The sequence below is a fragment of the Notolepis coatsorum genome (assembly GCF_963971535.1).
Source record: "Notolepis coatsorum genome assembly, chromosome: 6".
Taxonomy (NCBI): Eukaryota; Metazoa; Chordata; class Actinopteri; order Aulopiformes; family Paralepididae; genus Notolepis; species Notolepis coatsorum.
The window spans coordinates 157,096,972-157,113,215 of NC_140170.1; the positions used below are offsets into that span (position 1 = coordinate 157,096,972).

At 44.2% G+C, this 16,244-nt stretch overlaps 1 protein-coding gene across 1 annotated transcript in view; it reads left to right on the forward strand.

Annotated features, from left to right (window-relative positions):
- Positions 1-16,244, forward strand: part of slc2a9l2 (solute carrier family 2 member 9, like 2) — a gene marked incomplete at both ends in the record, with an annotated part of 722,296 nt that overhangs the window by 124,694 nt on the left and 581,358 nt on the right. The window contains one exon of the mRNA XM_084315784.1: positions 6,911-7,056. Within this exon, the coding sequence (XP_084171910.1) occupies positions 6,911-7,056 (146 nt within the window). The remainder of the gene's footprint in view (positions 1-6,910; positions 7,057-16,244) is intronic.

Consider the following 16,244-nt stretch of genomic DNA (forward strand, 5'->3'; position numbering starts at 1 on the left):
TCCATTTATTTATTGCCAGTAAGCAGTCTGTAATGGAGCTAATCGCTGTATCATTTGGTTCAGCAGATATGTACAGTTGTGTATCATCCGCATAGCTATGGAAATCTACATTATGTTCTCTGATGATATCACCCAGCGGTAACATGTAAAGGGAGAAGAGTAAAGGACCTAAGCAACTCCCTTGTGCAACTCCATAGTTGTTGTCGTATATATCAGACATGTGATCTCCTAGTTTAACATAGATTTTCCTCCCTCTGATGTATGTTTTAAATTAGCCTAGCACATGTTCTGAGAAACCGACATGGTTTTCAAGACGATCGATTAGAATATTGTGATCGATTGTATCAAATGCTGCACTGAGATCTAGCAGGATAAGGATAAAGATCTTATTCTCGTCAGAGTTTAGCCTGAGGTCACTGATTATTTTGGTGAGGGCAGTTTCAGTGCTATGATATTTTCTGAATCCCGACTGAAATTCTTCTAAGATGTTGTTTTCTTCAAGACAGGACAGTTTATTTGAACTGAAACTATATTTTCAAGTACTTTACTAATGAATGGTAGGTTGGATATTGGACGATAATTTGCCATTACATTACTATCCAATTTAGTTTTTTTTAGTAATGGCTTTACAACTGCAGTTTTAAAGGCATCTGGGAAAATACCAGTTCTAATGGAAGTGTTTATGATATCTAGCACAGGGCTTGAAACACTATTAAACACCCGTTTGAAGAAAGCTGTAGGTATAGGGTCAATGAGACAGTTTTGCAGAGTACATCTAATGTGAATCTTCTCATGGTTACATTGCGCGGTTTGCTGCAATCAGCTTTATTTCCATCATGAGTAATGCTGGTCCTGATCAAGGTTATTTTGTTGTTAAAGAATAGTGCAAGTTCTTCACACTTAACCATTGATGACTGAGGAGGTGTAGGGGCAGTGTTGAGTAGTACATTAATAGTGGAAAAAATGATTCTGGAGTTTCCAGCATTTTCTGTAATGATTTTAGAGAAGTAGTCTTTCCTTGCTAAGTGGATGGTTTTATTATAAGTAGTTAAAGCATCTTTGTATATATCACAGCATATGGTGGTTTTTGTTTTCTCCATTTTCGCTCCGCTGCACGACATTTCCTTTTTTCTTTGTTGACCGTATTATAGTTCAACCAGGGCGAGGCTCTGGTTTTCTTCTTTTTTGTTTTTAGTGGGGTGACAGAATTTAATACAGATGACAGTGCATCATTGAGATTTTCTACCATTTCATTTAGAGAGCTGTCATGATTGTGTGGTTCATGTAGTCTGATAAGATCAATGAACTTTGATTCAGCCTTGTCGTTTAGGAGCCTCTTTTGAACTATGATTTATTTTTTTGTTTTAGTAAGGGTTATTTGAGTATCAAAAAATATACAGTGATGGTCGGAGAGAGGTAATTCAGTTATTGAGAATTTTTTTATGCTTAGCCCAGTTGTTGTTATAACTAAGTCTAATGTATTACCAAGCCTGTGAGTTGCATTTGTTATATGCTGTGTTAGATCAAAGCTATCCAGTATATTTTTAGTTCTATCGTTTTGGAGTCTGTTTTTAAAATGGATGTTCAAGTCTCCATTTAGGATCATCTTATCATATCCGGTAACACATAGTGAAATCAGTTCAGAGAGCTCCTGTATAAATATTGGTGAGTGTCTAGGCGGGCGGTATATTGTGATGATAATGGTTGATTCTGTTTTGAGCTCAATGGCAAGAACATCGTGGCGAGATTGTGTCCTTCGTGATTATCTCTCGTGCTGGTATGAGTTTGATATCCTTTGAGGCCATTAAGGCATGACGCATGTTTGCTGCAAGAAGCCTCGATCCTAAGCGATTTGGGAATAAGCCATTTCTTTGAAAGCGTTCTGGGTTATTCCAGAAAACATTGAAATTGTCAATGAATTTCAGGCCGTGTATAAGACAGGCAGACCCTAACCATGAATTAAAATTTAGGTTTCGACTAAAGGCTTCTTGTCCTCTGCGAAAGCATGCAATTGGTCCACTGATGGACACATCAGTGTCTATGTACACTTATACAACGGCATGCAAATTTCTCGATTCTGATTGGCTGAAACAGTCATTTTACACGTGTTTATTCTTCACAATTCCACGCTGCTGGCCCAGGACCCGCCCACAACCGAATCACATCACATCACTCCGCCGGATCACAAGATGCCGGACAATAATTTAACAAATGGATATGTTGATAACGACTAAACGACTAAATATCAAGCGATTCTGTCACAGCGAATGTCTTAGTGCTTTAAACAATGTTGGATGATGTAATTGATGGGTCTTGAATCATTCTGTAACAAAAGAAAAATCGCGGATTGATTGATTGATTAATTTTCAATTTTTTTTTCAATTTTTTTTCCTTTCGACTGTCAGCGCTCGCTCTAGTCTCCACCCACCGCCACACACCCCCCCCCACACACACACACACACACACACACACACGCACACACACACACACACACGCACACACACACACACACACACACACTCTGCCTGCAACGCGGGGGATAGTCAGACTGAGAGAGAGCTGGGTGCTGCGCTGTTCTAAGTGAGCATGGCCTATTGAGTTGATTGATTGATTGATTGATTGCTAATTTTATTACTGTACGCTTGGTTTCCAACTAGTTAAGTTTAGGCCCTCTACAGTAGGTTTAAAAAAATAAATAAAAAAATAGGGCGAAGAAAACGTTTTTTTCCTATAGGACAAAGAAAACTTTTTAATTTGTTTTACCTACTTTCTATAGAAGCATCTAAGAATGAAGTTCTATGGAAAGTAGGTCTGCATTCCCTTAACAATTGTGTGTATTGAGCCGTACTGTATTGTACCCATTCTGCATCTGGTAATAACATTTTCAATCAATCATTCCAATAATACACAGTTGGATATGTTAGTTGGTTGGATGCACTTCAAGCTGCTTCCACATGAGGCAACTTCTCTCAATCATTCCAATAATACACAGTTGGATGTGTTAGTTGGTTGGATGCACTTCCGATTTGCTTCCACATGGAGGCAAATTGTCTTTTTTGTAGTTGTGGGAACTACTTTTTCTGGCGGATGGTTTTTTCAATAAATCTTCGATTAATGTGTGTTTATTGTATAGAAATAAGGTTGGATGAATGTGGCAGTTGTATAAAAGCTTTACACCACTTGCAGTCATGATTTGTGAACAATAAACCATGCCTAGGGGGGTCTAACGACCACCCCTAGGCATGGTTTATTGTTCACAAACCACTCCTGCGCGTGATGTAATGCTTAAAGACTGATGTTTGTCTAGTGCAGCGGTTCCCAAACTTTTTTGGCTGTGCACCCCCCGTCACCTCCCGACCTAGCTGACGCACCCCCCAATGCCCAACATAAAAAAGGCAACAGTCTATTCATAGGCGCACTAAAGGCATCAGGTTTAATCCAATAAGAACACATATAAAGTGCAGTAGGCCTATGAGTTTGCACATTCACAAAAATTGGCAGAATACTAATATGAAACCAAGTAAAGATCCTTGCCTTAGCGAGCGCACAACAATTAACCAGCTATCAATCAGCAGCAGTTATTAACGAAACTTTAGGTTACACCAGTCATTTTACTCAAATTGCAACAAATAAAATACTTCACCACACGAAAGAACAAAATGAGAATTACATGCATAATACAGATTGGCCAAAAACTACAACAAAATGCATTTTCATGGATTTTCAAGTGCAGTGGCCTGCAGAAAGAGAGCAAGGGGGCAGATAGAGGGAGTGGAAGGGAAGGGAGAGAGAGAGAGAAAGGCATAATTCCCAGTAGGCCTGAGATTAATCATAATTGCAATTGCTTTTGCTTGGGTAAGGGTTTGTGTTGTTTTCTCTGTTATAGTGGAGTCATGTTCTACCTGCATTTAATTTTAAATTAATATATTAAAACCAGCACTAACCTGGTAGCAATAATAATATTCCGGACGGCCCAGGCCGTCACGCACTCGAGCGCACTTCGCAGCACTTTGCCCTCGTCTGTGGGCTTAATGCTACGGATGGGCCTGCATCTTTGCACAAAGCTCTGCGAAGTTTGCTGATTTGACAATTGAAGACAGTTTAATGCGCAAGTCCTTCTCAACATCATGCAGTCTTTGGCGATATTTTGTCTTCACTGCTGTGAGCAGAGAATCCAGCCTCGCATAGATAGCTTGTGGCGAAGGGCATTAAAATCCTCACGGCTTGCATTGCCAGGTCTGGGTATGATGCTGTCATTGCCTCGGTCCAAAAATCCACAAGTGGCTTTCGTTTGAACCGCAGCAGCAGCGCTCCATTAGATGGTTGATCAGCTGTTGCTGCGGTTGTAGTGACCGGAGGGGAAACATCAAATGTGTTGAATCCACGTCTGAGATGCATCCATAGGTGGGAAATATGTCCGTAGCTGCTCAGCGAGTTGGTTGAGGTGTTCTGTTATTAGGCTTTTTACAGGTTCACCCATGACAACTTAGTTTCCCTCCAAGAACACATGAAGTGTAGGCAAACACATGAGCATAAATACGCTGCCACAATAATAGCGCGCCGGACCCGGTCGTATTTTGGCAGGAAGTAAAGTGCATTTTGGATACATCTTTTTTAAATGATTATTGAAACGTATGTTTTATATAGCGTGTATAGGGATGAAACGCCAATCGATAATGTATAATACGTGCCGGGGCCTATAGCGCGCATTCTAGGAATTACTGCTATACAGTCTAAAAACATACTTATATTCTCGACGGTACTAACACGACAATGTATGAATGGAAAAATATAACGTTCCCACATCCGGAACGATAGATACCCGATGTTGAATGGGCCATAGTAATGTCGATATAGCTATAATATTTAAAAAGTTATAGCCCTGCAAAGAAGGTGAGCCACTCCATAGGCTTACAGCACTGGCAGAGAGTGGTAAAGATGGGCATACTGCATGGCACCCAATGTGTTAAGGGAACTGCTGACTCTCTCTCTTCCCCAAAGAGCAATGCGCTAAGCCTGGTTCCGCGGCATACCTCTGCATACCTCGCCCCTTGAGAGAGAATGCATTGCACCTGTTCGCGCGTTATCCCGTAGTGAATATAAGTATAGTTTAGGAGTGATCCAGGATAATTCCGGAAAAGCTGAGTTCAAGTCAAGTCAAGTCAAGTCAAGAGTTTTAATTGTCACGGCATACAAGTATACAATGAAATACGGGTGGTCTTGCCCGTGACGATGTGCAATACAGTGGTACAACATATAATAGAATCCAATAAAAATACAGTGGTACAACATATAATAGAATCCAATAAAAAACAACAGTGCAATAAACAGGTAACATGGTGTGACATCTCGGTATCTGTACATAGTATTTACAGAGCATATAGGACATGCTAGGTAGCTTTAGTAGTGCAATATAGGGCGCTACGTGTATTCTACTATAAGCGTTGGTGTTTCTTGCCTGGACACGCTACTATTTCCAAATCAAATGTGTATAATAGGTATTATGTTTCATCATGAATGCATGAAAGGGGGGCGGGGGTCGTTTTTTTATGCTTTGATGGCCAGTAACGGCATTCGTGTTGAACACTACAGACGCTGATCAGCTGGATCGATATGAAAACATTGTTGGATCAAGCTGAAATTGATGTTACCTTTGATCGGGGGTATTCCAAAAAGAATATTCCAATTGTCTGATCACGATTTCCAGTATTGGTGTCCATCTGGTCCCGGACATAATTTGGCACAATTTATGGATAGAGTGTGCCAGATGCGTTTCGAAGTGGTCGGATGAAGCGATTTACTCGGCTCCGTCTAAATTTAGTGCCTGGAGGGATTTAAGTGTAACACAGGGTGAGATATAAGGTTTCAAAGGGTGGGCGACATCTAGCAGGATCTGGCCGGTACTGCACCCTTGTGGGTCCCAGTATGGGTTTTAACTCAATCAGCGCCAGACCCGAGGAAAGTTGTGTTAACTCGCCAACCGCTCAGCGCCAGACCTGAGTATAGTCGGGTTTTCATCGTTATTTCTTTTATTCGATATTTCTATTCATTACAGGCACACAGACTCGGGGTTAACTTGGGGAATCATCCTGAGATCGCCAAAGTGCAATACCGGCCGCATCCTCCCAGGTGGCAGTATCAAGCACCCTTTGAAACCTTATATCTTGGCCTGTGTAACGTTCAAATGTCTCCGGGCGCAGTTTTCTTTTTGACAGGCTAGTCGAGTGGTTATCCCGATCGCATTGCGAAGCGTTAAATGCCCCCAATGTATCTGTTGTGGTGGATTATGTTGGTGACACGATGGACACCAATACTGGGACTCGCGATGAGACAATTGGAATATTCTTTTTGGGGTACCTCCTAGTGAAGGTAAGGACTAAATGATATCAAGCCTACTTTGATCCAACCATGATTTCACATCGATTGCAATGATCATATGTAACATATTGTTTGTTAGCGGTTTCTCTTCTACAGGTATGTCCTCTGACCGGTGACTGACAGTCATCTCCCCCTATCAAAGGACGGAGCAGAGGACTGCCACTTGTTCAGCAGCTTTGGCCTCACTGGTCTCCATATGACATGTATCTTGTAATTTTGCTGCTGCTGGTGATTGTCAATGAAAATTCAGCATTAGAAAGTATGTCTAAATACAGTAGGCTCTGTAATAAGCATTGATGCATAGGCCGATCTAGTCTACAGCAGAAATGGCAGATGGAATTCATCACTTTATGCTGGTGGAGGTTTTCCAGCCCTGAGACCAAATGTAATGAAAAACATGCAGGTATTCTTGTTATACGGGGCCCCCACCTGAAACAGGTCTGTGTCCCACCTTGGGTTCTGACCCGTAGTTTAAGACCCGGTATATGCCGATGATAAGTCATTTACACGTGTTGTTTTTCCGCCCTGACAGGTATCGCCCTCAGCGCTCTGCCCATGTACCTGGGAGAGATCTCCCCAAGACACATCAGAGGCTCCATCGGTCAGTTCAACTCCATCCTCATCTGCCTGGGAGTGTTCACCGGACAAGTGCTGGGGCTGCCTGAGCTACTGGGCCAGGTCAGTGTGGTTGGACAGGAATTCGATGTTGATAATAAATCAGAATCCTTGTTTGAAGCAAAAAAAAAAAACATGTTAGTTTGTATCTTCAAGACTAATTAATATAAGTTATTTTTGTTGTTCATTTCCACATTTCCCCAACTCTCAATTGAAATGGAAAAAAACCAGAGAGAGAGAGACTTATGGAACGCATTCATTTCTGGTGAAAGAACGTCATGGTTGATAAGATGACAGACATCAATCACTGACATTATGTGAGGGATGTTCTGTGGGACTTTCTGGAGCGAACGTGTTACTGTACACTGACGGTTTGATAGTGTGGATGTTACTGTACACTGATGGTTTGATAGTGTGGATGTTACTTTACACTGGCGGTTTGATAGTGTGGATGTTACTGTACACTGATGGTTTGATAGTGTGGATGTTACTGTACACTGACAGTTTGATAGTGTGGATGTTACTGTACACTGATGGTTTGATAGTGTGGATGCTACTGTACACTGACTGTTTGATAGTGTGGATGTTACTGTACACTGACTGTTTGATAGTGTTCATAGTGACAGTGGCTCAGGAGGTAGAGCAGTCGTCTGGTAATCAGAAGGTTCCTGGTTAGATTCCCGCTCCTCCCAGCAGCTTGTCGAAGTGTCCTTGAGCAAAGACACTTAACCCCTAATTGCTCCTGATGAGCAGGTCGGCACCTTGCATGATCGCCTCCGCCGTCGGTGTGTGAATGTGGGAGTGAATGGGTGAATGTGAGGAACAAAAAATTGTAAAGCGCTTTGGATTACCATTTACACTGCTCACTGATATCCAGGGACACACCAGTATCTTTATAAGTAGTACTAATTTCTTCCAAGACAAAGTCCAGAAAGTAGTTTCATTTGTAGGATGCTCCGTGGCTCTGTGGACTCCCATGCCCCCCCCCCCCCCATCTCCTCCATTCATCCACACTTTATACTGTCCTATAATTCACAAATTAAGACATTCACATTTGTGCCCTTCTAAACACATTAGACAATAAAGACTCAAACCAGAAAAGCAAGCTAGACTCTTGCTCAGGGCTTGCACTTAAGGACTCGGATGTCCGTATTTAGCCAGCCAGATTGAAAGCTGACCAGATTGTCTCCATCAACGCTGTGGTCTCTTTGTCCCGCCACCCAATGAGACATCAAGTCGAATTCGCAATTGAGTCTCGTCTCCCCTAGAGGCGAAGGTTGGCCTCCCGGCTCCGTCCAATGAACACGGCTGTTGACTAGACCTGCTGCTGTGATGCTGGCTGTCCCCTCTGGAGGATCCCACTCCTCAGCTCATCATGATTATTCATGTGCCAAAATCTGTTAGGCCTTAAATCCCCCCCCCCCCCCACCCCCAAGGGGGGTCCTGATATTTTGCAAGCCAAATTCAGCAGCGTTGTGTCGACGACAATCCAGCGACGGAGCGGAGGATATTCCCTTGACTTGTGTCGCTATTTAGGTGGCTATTTCCCTGGGCTCTGTGTTGCAGAATAAACTGCTCTCTAACTCTCGTTCCCCCTGAATACCTGCTGTGCGGTCCCTTCCTGGCCCTCCCTTTGCCAATCGTGTGTGTCCAGGAAGTCCCTTAATCCGCCAGTAATGATGTGACTCACAACCTGAGCCCAGTGTTGTCTGTGTCTTTGTAACAGGGGGGGGGGGGGGGGGGGGGGCTAGTCCAAATGGAGCCATTACTTATTCAAACAGCGCCGGGGAGGAACATTTCTATGTAGATAATAATAATAATACATTTATTTTTTATAGCGCCTTACATAAGGTATCTCAAAGCGCTTTACATACATTACATTATGGTATATGGACAAACACAGTACATGGACAAACACAGTACATGGACTTTCACAATGACAACATGTTGGGGATACTACAGAAAAAGGGAGACAGCTTAGAGATAAGACAGAGAGAAAATGTAAATAATAATACTCAAATATAGGTGTGTACAGATGTGAAAATGTAAGTGATGCAGGGGTTGGAGGGTCAGGAGTGAGGGTATGCAAGGTGGAACAGGTGGGTTTTGAGGTGGGACTTAAATGTTTCTGCGGATAGGGCTTCTTTGATGTGTGATGGGAGTTGATTCCAGAGTCGGGGAGCAGAGGAGGAGAATGATTTGTTTTCTGTGGACTTAAGGCGGTAGTGTGCTGTGCTCAGAAGGGCTAAGTTAGATGAGCGGAGTGAGCGGGAGGGAGTGTAGTGTTGAAGGAGGTTGTAGATGTAGGCAGGTGCTAGGGAGTGGAGGGCTTTGTAAGTGAGGAGACAGATCTTAAAGTCAAACCTATACTTGACAGGGAGCCAGTGAAGTCAGGAGAGGACAGGTGTGATGTGGGAGAATTTGTGGCAGCGGGTGATGATGCGGGCTGAGGTGTTCTGAACTAGTTGAAGTTTATGGAGGGATTTAGATGCTGAGCCAATGAGTAATGCATTACAGTAATCTAGACGGGAGAAGATGAGGGCATGAACCAGCTTTTCAGTGTCGGAGGGGGACAGTAGTGGTCTAATGCGGGAAATGTTCCTGAGGTGAAAGTAGCATGTCTTGGTGATGTTATTGATGTGTGGTTTGAATGATAGTTCAAAAAGAACACCCACGTTTTTCACTGTGGGGGAGGGGAGGATAGAGTGGTTGTTGATGGATATAGAGCAGTCAGGGCTTTTTCTAGGCTGGTAAAGCTATGCCTCCTAAAATGTGAATCGGAAATACAGAAATACCGGCTACAGGCTTTCCGGTTTCCGGGCACCTCCTGATCTGTTTATAGTCCCCAGCTAAACAAACAACAAGCAGGTCTGTCAGCCTGTCGAGGGAGGCGATAACGAGGTTGTTTCTGTGGGGAATACATTTTCATGAGCACCGTGTCGTGATTTCAGGGGCGGGACTTCCTACCTGATTCCCACTTTCGGCCGTAGTGCTTTACCAGGCTTTATCTCTCGAGATAAAGCTGGGAACGAGGTTAGGCTTTTTCAGAGAAGGTGAGGTGTGCCCATTACAAGGATTTCAGTTTTTGTACTATTGAGTTGGAGAAGGTTGTGATTCATCCAGATTTTTATTTCAGAGAGGCAGGAGGAGAGGGCAGTAGTAGCAGCAGTGGTGTCAGGAGGGGAGTGGATGTATAACTGTGTGTCATCGGCGTAGCAGTGATATTGGAGACCATGTGTTCTGAAAATGTGGCAGAGGGGTAACATACAGTATAGACGGAGAAGAGTATGGGACCAAGGACTGAGCCTTGGGGGACACCAGATGTAACAGGGAAAGAAGTTGAGGTATGACTGTCCATGGTAGTGAATTGCTGTCTGTCTGATAGAGTGAAATAGGTGGAGATCTGAGCCTGTGATGCCAGCTGTGTGTTCTAAACGGGAGAGTAAGATGTTGTGAGCAACGGTGTCAAAAGCAGCGCTGAGGTCGAGGAGGATGCGTATGGAGAGAAAACCGGAATCTGAATTTAGCAGGATATTGTTAGTGACTTTAAAAAGAGCAGATGATCCATTCCAGTTACACGTGGAATGATTGGTTTAGTTGTGTACTAAATAGGGTTGGGTACCGAACTCTGTACTTTTAAGGGTTATATAGGTACTACCGAGTACCGATTCGTACTAGATCAATCGATACCAAATTTCGGTACCTTACATGTTTAGTATAAGAGTTTAATATACTAGACAAGAGGGAGCCTTTTCCATAAATATATCTATTACTGTCCCGTCTCTTAGGTCTTTGGAAAGACCAGACGAGGTCAGAGGAGTTTGATCATATTTACTGAGGATGGCCAGTAAATGCAAATGTTGATATTGAAACATTTAAAAACATAATACATGATCATCCTTTGAACTTCAAATCTTCTGGCCACGTCACTGCTCTCATTTTGCGGGGATTCGACCAAGTTTAAGTGAACATGCTCCCAATTTCCACGGCACTCTATCTCGCCGGTGACTTGTACTGTATATGCCATGGTTGTCGCATCTGAGCACCTGGCAGTGCAGATACACGTTATATAATTTATGAGGGTTGCCTCATCCCATCTGTCATGCCACCCACCCTTCAGACCACCTACAGTATATAAATATCATACGAGGAAAGTAGCCTGTGCCAGTTTATTACGACAGCGCTTTCTGATTAGACAACATATCACTTTTATTGACGTCTAAATGTTCCTCTAACTCATTCCTCTGCCGCGCTCGCCGCTCTGCTTTCAAGCGTTTTTACCCCCCTGTTTTATCAAGTGTTTGTATCCTGTTTTCTCAACTGATTCGGCTGTCGCACTAAGTCTGTGAGTCTCTTACCTAAATGGTCATCTAATGTCATTAGAAGGATATTCTGGGTCATTCACTTTTTTTTTTTTTTTTTTTTTAGCGTTTATCGCTTTTCTGGTCAAGCATGACCGACAGATACAGGGTGAAACGGGATATAGAGCAGGGGAAGACATTCTGGCAAATGACGGCGGGTCCGGGAATCGAACTCGGAGTCCACCAGATCCGTGACGCAGCACGGTTTTCCCCGACGCAGAAATACATTTACATTTACATTTAGTCATTTAGCTGACGCTTTTATCCAAAGCGACTTACAAGTTCTGTACGACAAGCCATCAGGAAGGGCACAACTCTATCAGCTGAGTAACAATGTTCGTCAAAGTGTTGAGTGCTACAGTGTAGGTTAGTTTATTAGGACAAGTGCATGACAGTATGGTTAGTTAGGGTTAGATCATTTTTTTTTTCTTTTTTTTTTATTCAGATAATGGTTGAAGAAGTGCGTCTTTAGTCGACGGCGAAAGATTGGACGTGTTTCGGCTGTCCTAACTGGGGTGGGTAGTTCATTCCACCATTGTGGGGCAAGGACTGAGAATAGGCGACTTCTCTTTGATGACCCTCCCGGAGCTTGGATAGGAGTAGGTCTGAGGCGGCCAGAAGAAGCAGAGCGTAGGGGTCTTGAGGGTGTGTAGTTAGAGACCATTGACCGGAGGTAGGCGGGAGCAGTTCCCTTTGCCGCACGGTATGCTAGGTCGAGGGCCTTGAAGCGGATTCGTGCAGCAATGGGGAGCCAGTGCAGGTCCCTAAGAAGTGGGGTGACATGGGCCGACTTCGGTAGGTTTGAGATCAGGCGGGCCGCTGCGTTCTGAATGAGTTGAAGAGGCTTAGTGGCAGTGGCCGGGAGGCCAGCGAGCAGTGCGTTGCAGTAGTCGAGGCGGGAGATGACTGTTGATTGGACGAGGAGTTGGGTGGATTCTTTTGTCAGGAAGGGGCGGATCCTTCTGACGTTGCTCAGGAGGAATCGGCAGGTTCTGGTTGTCGCTGCGATGTGAGCAGAGAAGTTCAACTGGTCGTCGAGGACAACACCAAGGTTCTTGGCGGTCGGGGACGCGGTCACAGCTGCATTCTCGACTGTGATGGAAAGGTCGGTCAGGGGGGAGGATTTGGCCGGCAGGTGGAGCAATTCTGTTTTGCTTAGGTTCAGTTTGAGGTGGTTGGTCGTCATCCAGGCGGAGATGTCGGACAGACAGGCCGAGATCCGCTCAGAGACGTGGATATCTGAGGGAGGGAAGGAGAGGAAGAGTTGAGTATCGTCGGCATAACAGTGGTAGGAGAAGCCATGAGACGTGATAATGTTACCCAGTGATTTAGTGTAGAGGGAGAAGAGAAGGGGTCCTAAAACCGAGCCCTGGGGGACACCCGTCCGCAGGGGGCGGGTGGCCGACAGGGTCCCTCTCCATGACACTTGGTAGGAGCGGTCATTGAGGTATGATGACAACCATGTCAGCGCAGAGCCAGCCACTCCCATTCCTGCGAGGGCCGCGAGGAGGATCTGGTGGTTGACTGTGTCGAAGGCTGCAGATAGATCTAGGAGAATCAGGACAGAGGAGAGGCCTTTCGCTTTTGCTAAGTGAAGTGCCTCTGTGACCGCAATGAGGGCTGTCTCTGTGGAGTGACCAGTTCTGAAGCCTGACTGATTAGGGTCTAGGAGGTCATTCTGTAAGAGATAAGCAGTAAGTTGGTTGGATACAGCACGTTCAAGTGTTTTAGAAAGGAAGGAGAGAAGAGAGACAGGACGGTAGTTGCCTATGACGGTAGGGTTCAGGGATGGTTTTTTTATGAGGGGCGTGACTCTGGCTTGTTTTAGGGAGGTGGGGACCACCCCCGAGTTGAGTGAGGAGTTGATGGTTGCAGTTAGGAATGGGAGGATGTCTGGTGCTATGGTCTGGAGGAGTGGGGAAGGTAGCCGGTCCAGCTGGCATGTAGTCGGACGGTTCGACGTTACCAGTGTCAGGGTCTCGGCTTCTGTAATGGGAGAGAAAGATGACAGAGTGAAGGATGAGGTTCTCATCTCAGCGCCGAGATATGCGGTGAGCTACTGGAGCCCCCTGTCATTCACCCTTTCAACGGTCCACGTCTCTCCCTCACAAAGAATGGCTTCGATTTCAAGTTTCAAGTTTTGTTACACATTACACATATAATGTACATGTAATGTACAGGGGCGAAAGAGGTAGAGCGGTCGTTTGGTAGTCAGAAGGTTCCCTGTTCTATTCCTGCTCCTCTCGGGCAGTGTGTTGATGTGTCCTTGAGCAACAGACACTTATAACCCCTAATCGCTCCCGATGTGCAGGTTGGCACCTTGCATGGTTTCCTCCGCCATCAGTGTGAATGTGTGAGTGAATGGGTGACTGTGAGGAACAAAGATTGTAAAACGCTATATAAATGCACCATTTAGGGGCGGCTGATTGGCGCAGTGGGCAAGGCGCTCGCCACTAACGCAGGAGACGCTGGGTTCGAGCCCAGCTCTCTGCGTTGCTACCGGCTGGCCGGTCGTTCATACTAACACAATTGGCAAGTGTTAGAGGGTGGGAAAGCCGGTGGGTGGGGATTGGACGTTGTGGACAGCGACTCCTACAGGTCGGTTTGGGGACGCCGGTGCGGCAGAAACAGGAAGTAGCGGGGGCAGCGTGAGCCTCCCATGCGTTACTCCTCGCCACTGAGAGTTCGAGCTGCTGCGGTGAAAAGATGCGACAGGCTGCCTCCTCGTGTACCGGAGGGGACACGTGATGCAAGGCTTCTGTCCTCACTACAGCCGACCAGTGGGAGGCATAGTCTAGCAACGTTCAAGACAGGGGAGGGAAGAATTGGATCATACGAAATTGGGATGGGAGGAAAATAGAAGAAATGGGGAGAAAAAAGTGGATAAAAAAGAAATGCACCATTTACCATTTATGTACAGTATAGTGAAACGCTTGGTTCTGTATGACCCTCCTGAAATTGTGCTTCATACAGTAAAAAGTTAAAGAATAAAGACAAAATTTCACAGATATAGATATCGTCGCGGTTAGCCTATCTAGAGCTGCCGGGGCTTTTGGTCCCCGATGGCCTCGGTGTCCATGCTACGTGGGGAGGGCGCCAACCTGGCTCCCGGCTGTTACACCTGGGCAGCGGTGGTGAAAGGCTGGAGGAAGCTCTTAGCTGTGGTGAAAGGCTGGAGGAAGCTCTTAGCGGTGGTGAAAGGCTGGAGGAAGCTCTTAGCGGTGGTGAAAGGCTGGATGAAGCTCTTAGCGGTGGTGAAAGGCTGGAGGAAGCTCTTAGCTGTGGTGAAAGGCTGGAGGAAGTTCTTAGCGGTGGTGAAAGGCTGGAGGAAGCTCTTAGCGGTGGTGAAAGGCTGGAGGAAGCTCTTAGCGGTGGTGAAAGGCTGGAGGAAGCTCTTAGCAGTGGTGAAAGGCTGGAGGAAGTCCTCCATGATGGCCCAGCTTCCCCTTCTCTTCATCTTTGCATCACAGTTTCAGAGTGTGTGGCTATCATTCATGTATTTTGCTTTCTAAAGATACTGGATGGACAGTAGTCTATTGATTGTAAAATAACTTATTATTTATTAACAGTTATGATTGTATGATAACTTGATCGGTGGACTGATCGTCAAGTGATTTTGATTACAGATGATTTAGCTGGAAGACATTTGAACACTGTTTGAAGGTGTAGGACAAATTATCAAGTGATTGATATATCGAAATGTGAATTTTCTTTATGGGTTTATTGCAATATAGACCTGGTAAGCTATTGCTTCTTCCTATTCCTTTTCAGAAAAGATACTTTTTGTTTCTTGTTTTATCTTGCTTTACTATTATTATTATTATTATTATTATTATTATTATTATTATTATTATTATTATTATTATTATTATTATTATTATTATTATTATTATTATTATTATTATTATTATTATTATTATTATTATTATTATTATTATTATTATTAATATTATATTATTATTATTATTATTATTATTATTATTATTATTATTATTATTATTATTATTATTATTATTATTATTATTATTATTATTATTATTATTATTATTATTATTATTATTATTTAATATACAAATGTTTACATTGTTATTTCTTGATTATTTTATTGTTTGAAATAAACTATTCATTCATTCAACATTCATTAATTCTCGAGTGTCCTTAAGACGATCGAGTGTCAGATCCACGGGTGTCACACACACGCAACCTATTTGACAGTATGCATCTCGAGTCCTGCTTCCTGGTATTTGTATGTGAGATGAGATTCTATGCGAATCAAATAGGTTTCCCATCCATTTCAGGTTGCTGTTTAAGGGAGCTGACCTACTGCACATTTGTCAGTTTGTGTAAGGTGCAGAAGGGTGACTCTCATCTTCATGACGCCATGGTGGTGTAGTGGTTAGCGCGATAGTGGCTTGGGAGGTAGAGTCGTACTATTGAGCAGATTGGCACCTTGCATGGTTGCCTCTGCCATCGGTGTGTGAATGTGTGAGTGAATGGGTAAAATGTGAGGAACAAATTGTAAAGCGCTTTGGATAAGTTTCCATGTTCATGCTACAGTGTAGGTATATCCTGCCATCGCCCTTGACCCAAGTACTGGCATGCATTACAACTGGAGTTGGTCTCCGGACAGTGCACTGTGTGGCTGACCGCTGCTCCTAGATTGTTAAGATGGGTCAAATGCAGAGGATGAATTTCCCCAAGGGGATTAACAAAAAGTATACGGGCGGCTAGGTGGTGTAGTGGGCAAGGCGCTCGCCATCAACGCTGGAGACGCTGGGTTCGAATCCAGCTCTCGGCGTTGCTATCAGCTTGGCTGGTCGTTCATACTAATACAATTGGCAGTGTTAGGGGTGGGAAAGCTGATGGGTGGGTCCTGGGCGTTGTGGACAG